The 14,223-nt window shown below is 37.0% G+C and overlaps 2 protein-coding genes across 2 annotated transcripts in view; one reads left to right on the top strand and one right to left on the bottom strand.

Annotated features, from left to right (window-relative positions):
- Positions 1 to 14,223, top strand: part of LOC143458694 (isoleucine--tRNA ligase, cytoplasmic-like) — a 28,889-nt gene that overhangs the window by 3,780 nt on the left and 10,886 nt on the right. The window contains exons 5-15 of the mRNA XM_076955545.1: positions 43 to 192; positions 1,393 to 1,548; positions 2,708 to 2,803; positions 2,891 to 3,013; positions 3,094 to 3,284; positions 3,939 to 4,139; positions 4,314 to 4,437; positions 4,630 to 4,787; positions 5,039 to 5,174; positions 5,398 to 5,480; positions 5,792 to 5,922. Of these exons, the coding sequence (XP_076811660.1) occupies positions 43 to 192; positions 1,393 to 1,548; positions 2,708 to 2,803; positions 2,891 to 3,013; positions 3,094 to 3,284; positions 3,939 to 4,139; positions 4,314 to 4,437; positions 4,630 to 4,787; positions 5,039 to 5,174; positions 5,398 to 5,480; positions 5,792 to 5,922 (1,549 nt within the window). The remainder of the gene's footprint in view (positions 1 to 42; positions 193 to 1,392; positions 1,549 to 2,707; positions 2,804 to 2,890; positions 3,014 to 3,093; positions 3,285 to 3,938; positions 4,140 to 4,313; positions 4,438 to 4,629; positions 4,788 to 5,038; positions 5,175 to 5,397; positions 5,481 to 5,791; positions 5,923 to 14,223) is intronic.
- Positions 11,185 to 13,922, bottom strand: LOC143461092 (uncharacterized). The gene is made up of 3 exons (XM_076958867.1): positions 13,742 to 13,922; positions 13,232 to 13,645; positions 11,185 to 13,059 (listed from the first exon to the last, which is right to left on the bottom strand). Exons 1-3 carry the CDS (start codon positions 13,762 to 13,764, stop codon positions 12,348 to 12,350), a joined length of 1,149 nt encoding a protein of 382 aa, XP_076814982.1. The 5' UTR covers positions 13,765 to 13,922; the 3' UTR covers positions 11,185 to 12,347.

Below are 14,223 nucleotides of genomic sequence, written 5' to 3'. Positions count from 1 at the left end.
TGCTTGTAATCCTGAAACAATGCCTTATCTTGCTCTGTTTAGAATTACAAAGATACAGTGGATCCAGCTGTTATTGTAAACTTTCCACTTGATGAGGATGAGAATGTGAAGATGATTGCATGGACAACAACCCCGTGGACCTTGCCCAGCAATTTAGCACTCTGTGTAAATCCTAAAATGTCTTATGTTAAGGTGAGTTATTATGTTCTTTCCATTTTTAGTACTGGTAAAATTTTTCTAATTTTATCACAATTGTTACTTTACGTCAAAGAAGTTATGTTTAATCGAAATTTCTTAAGCTGTTGTTTGTTTTTTTGAACTTTTTAATTTAAAAATTTTGGGTGAATCTGGATGGAAATTTCAAAATATTTTGGAAATGGTTTAAGGAACAATCCTTTACATTTTGGGTGTGATCAAAATAACAGTCTCGGTTCTGGACTTTTAAGGATACCTTATCATGGCAACAGTTTTTGATAGTTTAATTCAAAAGGTTGTGATTGAATTTGGATGAAAAATTGAGAACATACATCTACTACACCAAAATGATCCCACGACACAAGAAAAAGCACATTCAAAATTGGTTGATAAGTCTGATAATTTTGAGAACTAGAGAACTTGGGTTAGTTTGGGCATTAGTATTAAATAAAACTAAAAATTGGACCAACAAATTCGGGATTTATGTAACAGAGTTTGGATTGTTATGGGGTTGTTGTGGACTTAGCAACATGTGTGGGGATATTTAGTTCCTTCAGTTGTGTCATGTATCCCTAGACTTTCTATAAGAAATCATAATCAGAGACTGATATCAGGTAGGACCTGGTACCAGAAAAATAAAACTTAAAATAAAGTTACTTTTGTAATTCTTCAAACGCTAGTCAATGAGCATTTTTCAGTTGTAGTTGGCCAGCTCGTTGCCGCCATAGAAAAGCGATTTACAGTCACACTAGGGCTGACTTACACTTTCAGTAATGGAAGCTTATTTGCTTATTAACTGTTTATTTCAAAACCTTGTAAATGGATCTGGATGAGATGTTTAGGTTGGCTTGTGCCAAGAGCTAAAATATGTTCTACCACTCAGATATTTTATGTATTTTTCTTTTGATAAGGAAAATAACATATGCAGAGCCTCCTTGGCAAAGTTGTGCACTCTCAGAGCGCTTTTTGTAGGTTTAGCCTTTTTGTCTTTATTTTTTATAGCATTTGTGAAATTAATTGGCAATAGAGCACAAAATATTTTCCTATTATTATTATTATTATTATGTCATAGCAAATGCAATTTTTAATTTGCAAAACGGTTGTTTGTGTGATACTAAATATTGCTAATACAGATTTAATGTTTAAACTTTAAAGCAATTTTGTTGTGGAAAAATAACATTTGTAACATTTTTCAAGGTAAATGATGTTGCAAATGGGAATACATATATTTTAATGGAAGCACGGTTGAGTGCTCTTTACAAAAAGGAGGATGAATATGTTGTTTTGGATAAGTTTCTGGGGGAAACACTGTTTGGAAGGTCTTACAAACCTCTCTTTCCTTATTTTGCACAAGTATGTATCTGAATGAAATGCTATTTCAAATGTTTCAGTAATGATATCTTCATTTAAATGTTACTTATTTGGCAAATTTGATGGTTTTGCTTGAGTTGCTGATTTGATCTTATTTTCATTTCAACACTTATAAATATCAAAGATAGGGGCAAGTTGCATAATTGACACAAAGAATTGATAAAAAAAAACCTGAAAAAGATGGAAAAAGTGGTCATAATATTCAAAGACTGGTCATAGTAAACAGAGAACTTTATATGGCAAAATTTGGAACCGTACCAAAATGGTCATATTATTCGAGGTCATGTTAAGCGGGTTCTACTGTATTACCAAAAAAGTGTTCCAAAAATGCTAATTTGCTGCTAGTTATGACATGCGTGGTTACAATTATGACATCACCTTGTGAAAACCATATGCATGACACTGTCGTTTGGATCAAGTATGAATACAACTTATCATGTAAAAGACAAGAAAGAAGTATAGCTTATAGGTACAGTATGTAAGTGCAGAACAGAATATCTTACGTTAGTTAAACTTAAACTATACTCACAATTTATGTTATTTATATTGGTTGAGGTAGATGCTAAGCTACAGCGCAATGAGCTCAGTCTTGGCTGTTGATGTTAGCCTCTTCTGGTGTCAGTAATCTTTGTAAAGACACGGATGCTTCATTAGTACGTGTACCACCAACTGACATTTTTATGATGAAAATAAAGATCACCTGCTATTAACCACTTTCATGCGAAGTTGTATTTCATCAAAAATGTGTTAGCTAGTGTACTGTCAATTAATACGGGTACTGCTACAGGTCAAGCCGTTATGTTAATTTCACATTGTGTTGTCGCAATTGATTTACTTCAGTCATGATCAGTGTCAAATTTATGATAAATTTTCTGCAACAACTGCTTAACTAGCAGTCCACCAGGTGGTATTGAAAATTTATTCCTTATTATATACCTCCTTATTTTATCATTTACGGCTAACTTATTTTAACACTTGATCCTCACTTTAAAGTTTGATAACACTATTTGTGACGTAAAGTGGGAAGTTGTTTAAATATATGCAAATCCTCTATATCATATCACCATAAGAGCAAACCATAACTCAGTCATATTGTTTTGAAATCGAAATCATTTCTAAAGTGTCATTCTTCTCTTATTAGATGAAAGCGCATGGTGCTTTTCGTATCCTGTGTGACAACTACGTAACCGATGACAGTGGAACAGGAGTGGTTCATCAAGCTCCATTCTTTGGAGCTGTAAGTTATTTTTTCAGTTTGCATTCATTTTACAACTATTCATGCACCTTCACAATCTTGATGCTTATTCGAAATTTTTAATGGCAGGATGATTATCGTGTCTGTTTGAGCAATGGTGTGTTCGAAAAGGATGGTGACCCAATTTGTCCAGTTGATGCAAGTGGACAATTCACAGAAGAAGTGACTGACTTTGCCGGACAGTATGTGAAGGTAGCTAAATACTTCTATTGCTACAATCACATCGATCATGTTTTTGGTAGCAGAGTATTTCAAACCACATGTATATGTAGGATGCTGATAAATCTATCTGCAAACATCTAAAGCAAGCTGGAAGATTGGTCCATCAGAGCACCACCAAACATAACTACCCGTTTTGCTGGAGATCTGAAACACCTCTCATATACAAGGCAGTTCCAAGCTGGTTTGTGAGAGTTGAGCAAATGAGTAAAAAACTGCTGGAAAACAACTCACTTTGTTATTGGTGAGGAATTCTATTCAGTCAACAAACTTGTGTTTCCTGGAAGCTTTTCTGTTTTATACGCAATATTTTTCAACTTAAATCATAAAAAGTTTTGATGTTTATAGTTTCCTGCAGACTTTTTCTTTGCTTAAATTTCTCTGCTGAAGCGATAAACATTTTCTTAATTTGCTGTAACACATGTTAGTGTTGTAAATAGTGGTAATGGCATTGGACGGTAATGGAGTTTGATGGTATCAGTGTTGCCAGTCAAAAAAGTTTGTTTAGCTTGCCTACGACTACTTTTACTTGTCACTAGCCTAGATGAATATTTGGTAACGTGGTGTTTAGCATCAATTTAGAGACAATTTTTTGAACTGGGAGATGTCACTGATTTATATCAAAAATTGATATGTTGTACCAATTTTAAAGCTAGAACTTTTTTATTATCTCTGGGTAGACTTTGAAAATGCACCTGAAACTAATAACTTTTTCCAACTACTTTAGAAAATGTGTCAATCTTTTAATCTTAAATATTTCTGGGAAGTTTTTGGACTTTATACTCTCCTCACTCATAATATAATAGGAAACACTGTTTGCTTTCATTATCTATTACCACTATTTTCTGGCGGTTTAATTTAATGTCATAACTCACCGTAATAGAAAATTGTTTGAAAGGGTGCCTGCATGGGTGAGGGAAAAACGCTTCGCCAATTGGTTACGTGATGCCCACGATTGGGCCATATCCAGAAACCGTTATTGGGGAACCCCCATCCCGATCTGGGCGAGTGAAGATTTTGAAGAAATCGTTTGTGTGGGGTCTGTTCAAGAGCTTTTTGAACTAAGTGGAATAACTGTTACCGACCTTCACCGAGAAAAGTGTGTACTCGATTTCATACCTTCTATTCATCAAACTGGAACTTAACAGTCGTCTTCATGTTTGTTAAAACATAGTACATGTGCGAAAGTCATGTACACTATCTGTAATGTATATTAGTACAACTCAGATATGCGTTAGTTGTTTTACTATTGACGTAAGGATAACTCTTGTAGCGTGGATCAAATAACTCTTCCATCTCGTATGGGAAAAGGGGTTCTTCGGCGGATCCCTGAAGTGTTTGATTGTTGGTTCGAGAGTGGCTCCATGCCTTATGCTCAAATGCATTATCCATTCGAGGTAAATAGACTATCACTGTGAGTGAAAATACGAGTTATGCGCTTCAAAGATTTCCCGATTTCCGAAAGAAATTTTATTGTCCAGTTACACTTATCGTCGGCTTTTCAACTTACATGAACTGTTGCTTGCATGGGTACAGTGATTAGGTTTATTCTTTGGTATTTTTGATTCTTACTCGTGTCTTTTATGCAGAATAAGAAAGAATTCGAAGATTGTTTTCCGGCGGATTTCATTGCAGAAGGTGTTGACCAAACTCGAGGTTGGTTCTACACACTGCTCGTCCTATCAACTGCATTGTTCGGCAAGCCGCCTTTCAAAAACCTCATTGTGAACGGACTAGTGCTAGCCAGGTATTTCATTGTTGCTTACTATAATTATAATTAATAGATATGGTACAAAATTGCTTGCGACGCTTTCTTTAAAGCGTACGTACTGTACTGTATAGCGTGTTATCGCAACTGTATTCACAACAACAATTTTTTGACCAGCCCTTGTCTACTAGTCATCTTTTGAACAATTTACATCGTTCGTGCAACATACCTTGGAGAGTGACGAAACATGACGTTTTTGATTTCTCACTTTTGCCTTGTATGCTTTGTAGTGATGGTCACAAGATGAGCAAGAGAAAGAAGAACTATCCTGACCCGGGTTTGGTTATAAATTCCTACGGATCAGATGCCTTGCGCTTATATCTCATCAACTCCCCAGTTGTGCGCGCAGAGAACCTCAGGTTCCAGGTCAATCACCTAGCCGAACTTTGTTTTTCTTATGTATTTATTAATAAAAAACTGTTACGTTACTCGAAAATACATACACTAATATTAACTGTGTTTCTATCACTCAATGTATGGATGAACTTTTTACTGGTGCAAATTAACGTATAGGCTGGCTAAATAATTCGTGTACCTACCCGCGTACCAGTTTCTATTAACGAGTTGTTCAAACCATACTTATGTGTAGGAGGCCGGTGTTCGAGATGTTCTGAAAGATGTTTTTCTGCCCTGGTACAATGCTTACCGCTTTCTTATACAAAACATCATCAGGTTTTTTATGGTTGTAAAATTTACTAAGATTAAAGTATTTATTTAACCCGGGCACCTTTAAAGTCTTTTTGTGATGTCGTAACATACCAGTGCTGTCTACATATATGAAAATATATTTGAAATTTTAAGTGGTCTTATTTTAACTCCCTGTAGTCTGAATATTTGGCTTGTACGTTTTAACTTAAATTACGGGCCAAGCACTCTGTATCATAAACATCGATAAATAGCAGCAGTAAAAGCGTCATATTTTCGCAAAACTACGCATCATATGTTTATAAGGGCACGATTAAACATTCTGCCGTTTTTAACAGATTGGAAAAAGAGGACGGAGTGACTTTTGAGTACAGTGAAGACCACCTTGGCTCTTCTGAAAACATTATGGATCGATGGATACTCTCCTTTACCCACAGCCTTGTTAAATTCGTCAAGCAGGAGATGGCAGGTTTGTTGTGCAGTATCTCTCAATGGCCGTTTTAAATTTTACCGTACTTAAAACGGGCTAACACCAAAAAAACAAGATTGCGTACAGTCAATGCAGAAATGAGAGCGATTGAAAGCCGTAGAAATAACACCAAAACCGCTCAGATCTTGAGGTGGGTGTCGTTTAAGATATTTTTGACCGTCTCGACCTATAATTTAATTTCCGGTAGCTGGTCGAAGCGCGGTATGGTACCACAAAGCGTGCTATTTTCGTAACTCCCATTCTATTCCTGGACTCTTTTAAGTAAGCAATATGGCACACTGTCGCCCTACTTAATTTAAACTTTTTGTCGGCCATCTTGTACAAGTATTGATAGACTTCATGACTTTTCTCGAACTTATTAAACCGTTTGTATAATGTTGTGATTTCGTTAACTAGACTAAGACAATCTTTTTAAATCAAGCTGACGCTTCTAAGCCACTTGAAATCGTAAATGCGAGCCTGGTCAATGAGTAAATGCTTTTGTTGTCTGATATCCCATGTACCAATGGCTGCAAGACATTGAATGTTGTCCTGGTTTCGACATTTTGTTTGGACGCTTGTGTATATTTTAGTGTAACATCAAAAACAAGACAATGTGAATTCCACTAGTCACCAAATATCTAAAATGTATTTCTGAAGTTAGTATGCAAGAATGAAAAAGTTTAATGTACTATAATTACATAGCTACAGTTTGGAAATTCCACAATTAGAATTTTTTGCCTTCATTAATTCAAAAAAAAAATTACAAATATCCTACTGTAACTTTACAGCTCAAAATGAACGTTTTAAAACATTTTGAAATAAACAAAACCTTAGACACACAATTGTTTTTACAAGCATAAAAATTTGCTTATTCTTTAATTAAAAATGTTTGCTACATAGAGTCGCTATGGGCGTTTTTTTACTCAGCGCCTGTCTAAAAATTCGGTCATGACAACATGCCAAAAATTACCGGATGAAAGGACAAGTAAATATTTTTGGTTTTTGTTTGCCTGGACGAAATGAGACGTTGAAAGTTTATGACATATTAGAAATCGTGTTTGGTGTCGTCATTATAAACGAACATTATTCGCTTCAGTGCGTCAAGTGTGTAAAATAAACGCTAGCGGCGTGTGAAAATAGTCATTTCAACAAATATATTGGTTACATTTGTTTACGTGTCTCGATTTCCAGTTTTGAGGATTCTTTTTAAAACTTTCTTTTATACCTTCTGTTTTAATTAGTAATGTTTCACTCATTTATCTTATGTCAAAGCCGTAACATCATGTTTTGAAATAGCTCCTTTAATTTAATGACAGGACGTATTACTAATATTCACAACTTCACAAGTTTTTACGCTCTGCTCAAAATTATTAGTAATAAATTTTTTAATTGAAATAATTAATTCTTCTAGCAGAGAATAAATCAAACCGGGGAAAAATGAAAATGGAGGTTAGCAGACTAGTCTTTCCTAGGAAAATTAAAGAAACGATTTATTCCAAACATAAACATTCAAGAAATGCGTTTAACCTTTGCAATTTACTTGAAAGTACGACATGATATTTTTTATAAAACTTTCGGTTTCGGTAAATTTCATGTTAGAATTATTCACTTTATTCCGGAAAGTTCCGGTTTTTTACTCTCGTTATGTATAATCTTAGAGTTTTAAATTGTTTGGTTAATTTAGTTCTAGTGTTTCACTGCACCCTCAAATACATGCTACAATCGCAAGTATATAAGGGGTTAAATTTTTCCTTTGTTAAATAGCCAAGACATTGGTTTAGCACCGACCACCCAGCAGGAAAATTTGACCCTAAATCCCTATACATCGCCGCATCAATAAACAAGTTAAGCCTGTGCGTATCACAACGTTCAAAATACCTTATCAGTTGGCTCTTGATGATTATCCAGGTGCTCTGACCAATGGAAAATTATTTACACAATCAACAAAGCCAGTCGTTCCGTTGCGTTTGACCATCAGGGCCGTAGCGGTTTCTGTGGTTGTTTACTGACGCCTCAAACTTTTCTGTTCGAGTTTCAAGGCATATTTTTGTCAATTTCTAGATTAGAAACGGTTTGACATGTGACGCAGTAATGCGACGATTAGACAACTCGGCTTGAGTTTCCCCTAATGATTTTCAAATTAAGGGATTTAGACACGTTTAACTGGGCAAATTCTCCGCGGCTCTTCACGCCAACCCGTTAAACTTCTTAAACAATTTTTTCCGTAACTAATAACTCTAAATTGGTTTAGCCGTAGGTATTTTGAATCCAAGTTAGCAACACCCAGTGCCTTTTGTTTTTCATGACTTCGTAATGGGTATTATGATGCCCAGGCCCACCCAGTCGAACCCATCTGAACCCGACTCATTGCGTTAACCATCGGTGACGTTATTGTAAACTGACTTTGAAAAATTTTAATTTTAGATAACGTTTCTTCTCGGCTTCGTCAGCGAGTTAGTCGCCGCGGTAGATCCCTATGGAAGTCGGTCGCCGATCGACAATGGACGGTCTCGATTTCGTACAAACAGCTGCCTAATCTGTTGTCGTCCAAACAGCAGTATAGCGCCTTCAGATACCTATCTCGGGCGCATTGAATTAGCTGACGCATGAATCCATCACGCGCCTATCTGTCTCTATCCGGCCTGTGCCTTGGCGTCCAAATTAATACATGTCGTTGATGTTCAACCTTAGGGCCTGCGGTATTTACGGTGTATGCGCCATGACACGCCGCTTATAGCCAATCTGTATAGGCAATGATTGATCTCTCAATATTTCGGTATGCCGCATTCGATTACGATTTCAACTGTCGGTTTCCGACCATTTGCCATCTACTCGGTTATCGTATCGTCCCACGATAATCTCCCCTGCATGAGCTTAGTCGTGACTTTGACATAATAATAATAATCGTATTTGGACATGAAATTACCGAAGGAACCTTTATCGAGATATAAATTTTCGGATGTAAACAAGTAAGATTCGATTGTCAGTTTGCGTAACCTTTTGCCATTTTTTGACTGGAAATTGTTGGTGGTGGGTTGGTGGGTTGTTGATCATTTTGCATTTCCGCAGAAATCACTTGACCGTTTTTTTACGTTTGTCTCAATAATACCGTGCAAATTTTAGGAAAACGAAATGAATTTAGTTGCAATTCCATTTTTGGTCTGCCCGAAAATACTTGCAGAACGATAAACAGTCAAACTGATTTAATCACGAAGAAGTTTCTGAATGCAAACGTGTCACGCGACCCTTCAAAAGGTGCTATGCTATCTCTGCTTTGAATCATAATGGTTTGAACACGTAGGTAGCAATGTGGTTGGGCTTTCTGAACCAAGAAATAATGCTGGGAAAAATTGTCTAATTTTCTGTTTAGAGTCAGTGGTTCGCAACCTCTTGGTTTGCGGCACCCTAAATTGTTTACCATTTTTTGTTCTTGCGATGTTTGTGAACAACTGGTTACTGGTAATGTGAAAAAGGTCTATACTTCAGAGCTTTTAGAATGCAAAATATATTGTTAACACAAAATTGTTTGCGATTAAAAGATTACGCTGCAAATCCATTGTTTTGCCTGAAATCTTTCGGTACCCCGGTTGAGAAAACACTGGTTTAGACTTTAGAGTATGATACTTCCATAACACTGGTAAATGCACGAAGGTGTCGTAACAAAATGTTGAATTAATCGTTGGCATATGATTTTGATGTTCCTGCATTTTAGTGCTTTAGCACTTTACAGGACGCCGATGTTAAGAATTTGCTAGCAAAAGCATTGTATTAAACAATTGATATTTCTTTTATGAAATTGGCTTCATAACTAAGGATTAAAAAGAAACTTTTTTGGACCGGTGGTTGTGATAGACTGGTCTAAATAATGACATAATCGTCACGAAATAGCTAAAACTTTCCGAAGTGACGAAAATATTTCTGCGCTGCCAAGACTAGGCATAAAAGAAGTTGTATCAACTGCTTGAGGTCAGTGACGAAGTCCGGTTAAGTATTTTATCTATGGTCATCATCAGCGAACCTTCACGGGCGACTTTCTCACTTAAACACTTACGAATTAAGGAAACGATGAAAGGCCGTCTGTAAAATTCCTTTTGATAGCTCTTTATCGTTACACCTCAAATTGCGCGCTCTCTATTATTTGCCTCACGCATGACGTTCAAAGTAAACAGCGATTGTCATGACTTTGAAATTTATTGCCAAAATTGAGATTACTCTATTTGGTTGACGTTGGTTTCCCGCGACCACCGCAGTTCACTACAACATTCTTCCGTTGAAGCCCTATTTATTTTGATGCAGATAAAAAAACGAAACCCGACCGCATTTGAACATAGGTTGTTTGTTTTTTGGCGACGCGCCACCGGGGTCGTCCCGGTTTTCTTCGGATTTAAGGTGTTGCTGTGTCGGCAAAAGACAAGATAAGATAATAAATCGATATTTGTGTCGACGTCAATTGTGTTTTTGCATGGGAATTAGTCCCACTTTTGTCTTTTCTTTTGTGATGCAAGCATGATAACTACCGTAATAGTCTTTAACTACCGTTCAGCCAATTTAAAGTAGTTGAGGAAAGAGATAATCAAGCGTAAAAGTAGAAAAGCCTTGCCTCGGCAGTATTTTATCTTGTCTTCATTTCTTTTGGAAAAATCCTTCTTTCGTTTCACTGGCAATGAATAACTGTTGCAAACACAGTGGAGACTCGTCTTAAAGCATGATATCCCTAGAAGTTTATATTATGTTGTAAACCTGATTTGCTTTGAGTGCTGTAAAACTTGTCCGAAGGGAGTGTTCTTGTTTTTCTTTGAAGTTTTTGTCTAAAAATTTCAGAAGGTGCCGTCGACAAGTTTTTATGCCGTCTCAAAATCTGGGTTTACGACCTTTCCGTGGTATAAACGACGGGATGGTTGGAAAATTTAATGATTATCTGCAAAATTGAGATCCCTGTGCATTTATTTTATCTACTTTTACTGTAAATAGGTGCAGTGACTATCACTTGTTGCTATGGGGACGCGTATTTTTATGAAGATTAGAACAACATCATTACCGGAATAAGTTCAAAATGGCCCGAATAATTTTTTAAACCGTTTAGTTCAAGTTAAACAGTTTAAGTGTTTGTAACTTTTCCCCACCCAATTAAGTGCGTAGTCTTATTCAAACGTTTATAATTTTGTTCCTGTGTTGATTTTATTATTTTGATGATATTGGTATGTGCGCCTGTTGATATATAATATTTGAACACGATAGACGCTATAGAGTATAGACTATAGACACTGACTATAAACATTATTGAATGAACATTAACTACAATAGTCGAAGAAAAAACAAAGTGAAGTAAAATGTAGCGAAAATGAGAAGATATGAGATCGTCTATATATCGGACCTTGAAATAATGTTAATACGATGAATAAATATTGTTAATTATGATGACATTGAAATATGTTGATGAAATTAGATAGAAAAAAAGTATATTAAATTCTATGATCTCTGGCGACCGACAATGGTACATTCAGCTATCGACTTGTCAGCTTTCAACTTTTTCTATCTTTCGCTTTGACATTCGCATTTGCCACGTCGTTGTATATGATTAAGTGTGCGACGCAACGGTTAGACAAAGTTTAGTATTGTTTGTTTCAACTGTCTCATTTATTTTGTTACCTGTCGCTTAGTTTCCGACAGCCCGCGTTATTTTCCCAACAGGGATGTATATAATTTTGTCGTGCACTTTCCTACACTTATCACCGTTGTAACGCGTGGACTTATTCGGTTCAAACCAGCACTCTGCGGTCAGTGTGATCGATTACTTCAGAAACCTGATCCTAATATTGAAGATGACAAGACTAAACCATATGCTACACGGAAGACAAATGCCTATTTGGTGTCTGATACCAACAAACGCCCAAGTCCGAAATGGTTTGGTGCAATTTTCATCCGCCTTTTTGCGTTACTTTGCATTCTTTGCTTCTGATCTCCGAGCAGTTATACCAATCAGTACCATTATATGGTAATAATAGTAGCTCCATTATCCTGCTTATTTCGACCATATATCTTGCAGCGATTTCTGAACTGTCTGAATGCTTGTCCACCCACGCGTCTCAGACGTGTTTGTAGTTAGTTCGTCTATTGTTAATCTTGATACGATATCTTCTCTATATGCTTAAACCTTGCCAAACTAAACTACAAGGTTTCGATAGGTCTCATAGTGTTGAAAATTTTGTTACATTAATTAAGGTTGTATAGCAAGCACAAGAGAGAATATTACACAAAATGCATATAACAAAATAATATAAAAAACAACAAAAAAGCCAGTAAAAAATGCAAGCATTATTTTGTATGACTTCATAGTGGCTGAATCATATTGGCAATTACGGTCGACGTTACGATGTTGTATCACGACCTAAGCTGTAACAATGTTTATATTTTGTTTATGACTAAGAAACTACGTTGAAGTGTTTCTTGTTCATGTCAGCGGTAGCAGTTGGCGGGTCCGCTATCTTCGATTTGTTCATCAGTAATGCGGAATTTAATTGATCTGTTTTTCCGGTTTTAAATGGGTCGAGGACAAGCACGTGACAGTAAAATTGATGAATCCCGTTTGCCGGATCGTGGAACGGAATCCGCGCAACCGAATGAAATCCGTTCAATTCGTGGAAGTTGGCCGACCGGTCGCTGTGACTGACCGCGACTACGAGTGGCGCCGGCGGGACGCGTGCCAACTCCGGCGTCGATGGTGTCTGGCGTTTAATCGGACTTTCTTGCGCAGTCGAGTTCACGGTCGTCTCGTTTTGCTTCTCTGTCAACTTTTGCACCATCGCTCCAGTAGGAAGGGCACGGTGATTTAAGAGTGTGTAACGGTGCAGGGATTTCGACGAAAGGAATTTCACGAGAAATTTGCTCCATGAAGTTTCCTTTTGGTCTTCTTCCGATTTCTTCATCGTACGCCCTTCTTTCTTATTCACTATCTTGGCTTTCTGCTGCCTTAACCAGAATTTTGCCATGATACGTATAGCTTCCTTGTAAACTGTTGATCCAACGCCTTTTGATGAATAATCGGGTGAAATTGCGCAGAAAAGTCCGTTCCAAAGCGGAATTCTGGTTCTAGATAAGCTCTGTGCGACATGAGTGTTTTCCCATGCTTCATATCTGCAAGAATTGTTGTATGAGTAAATGCTTCAGTGACATAAAATAAATCACAATCAGATTTGATACAACGGCAAAGGTTGAGGTTAAAATTGTTCAGAAATTTCTCAGTTTTTTGTGACTATCGTTGCATCGACGGTAATGGCAGTAATAAACGAGAGGTAAAGCGACTTACTTTTTCACACGTTCGAGGCCCTCCTTGGAAATTTTCGCAAGTCCGTATTTTTCGTAAGCTTGCCAGTAGGGCTCGTCGCTTCCAATCGCCCATCCACAGCCGTCGCTTGAAGGTGGAAGAAAAACAACACCACCAATCACTTTCTTGCAAGTGGTTGTTGTCTGCTTCCTATGGTTGTTATTATTATCGTTATTTCCCACTTCTTCTGCAATTTTAATGGCCAGCAGTATTCCGTGGCCGCTCCCGACTGTGACTTCGTAGTTGGCGTCCAAATATGCGCGTAGAAAATCGTCTCTCTTTGTGTCATCTGGCACCATGTACTTGTATAGTGGGTAGCGGTGGAATGAACGGACGTAGCACTCGCGGATAATATACCAGTCATCGACGGACGTTGTCAGTTCAATGCTCACGTTTCTGTAAGTAGAAGAAAGGGGTGTTTAAAAACTTCGGTTATTATTTTTGTTTTCTACCAAAAACTTGGTATAAGGTAAATTTTGCGACAACACAAACCTGCAAATATGCTCGTTGTTCATTTTTCCGCACACTGATCCAGACAGCAGATTATAACCAATATTTATTGCCTCCACTACAATAGAAAAATCTGTAATAAGAAAATACTGTCGTTCAATAAAATTGTTCCGCAACTATACCAAGTATAACATCAATACTGCGTCACAGCAAGCTTCATGCTAAAGCTACTCATATTTGTCAAGACTGGCCTCATCCATTCGTTTATATAGACTCGGATAAAGGGAAAAAGGCAAGTTCTTGGTACTCGCCAGAAATCTAACACGCTGTTTTCTTTACGTATAAATAACTAAAATACAACCTACGCAAAACCTTGTTTCGGTTGACGCTATGCAGATTTGGCAGAGAGTTAACAAACTGCAGGCGGAGTTATGTTTGTGCTGAACTATTAACTCCAAATTATTAAACAAAAACTTTATAAATTCCAAACAGTCTTTAATTTACCCATCAAGTTTTGTTTCCTG

The sequence above is a fragment of the Clavelina lepadiformis genome, chromosome 5 (genome assembly GCF_947623445.1).
Source record: "Clavelina lepadiformis chromosome 5, kaClaLepa1.1, whole genome shotgun sequence".
Lineage (NCBI taxonomy): Eukaryota > Metazoa > Chordata > Ascidiacea > Aplousobranchia > Clavelinidae > Clavelina > Clavelina lepadiformis.
Note: the sequence above shows the minus strand (reverse complement) of the source record. Positions and strands in the feature narration are given on the sequence as shown.

What these genes read in the sequence shown, in the direction of transcription:
- LOC143461092 (XM_076958867.1), bottom strand. Translation starts at nt 13,764, where the DNA reads ATGAACAACGAGCATATTTGCAG. An exon ending in AACAACGAGCATATTTGCAG is followed by an intron (nt 13,646 to 13,741) that starts GTTTGTGTTGTC and finishes TTCTACTTACAG; the next exon opens with AAACGTGAGCATTGAACTGA. An exon ending in GGCCTCGAACGTGTGAAAAA is followed by an intron (nt 13,060 to 13,231) that starts GTAAGTCGCTTT and finishes CAATTCTTGCAG; the next exon opens with ATATGAAGCATGGGAAAACA.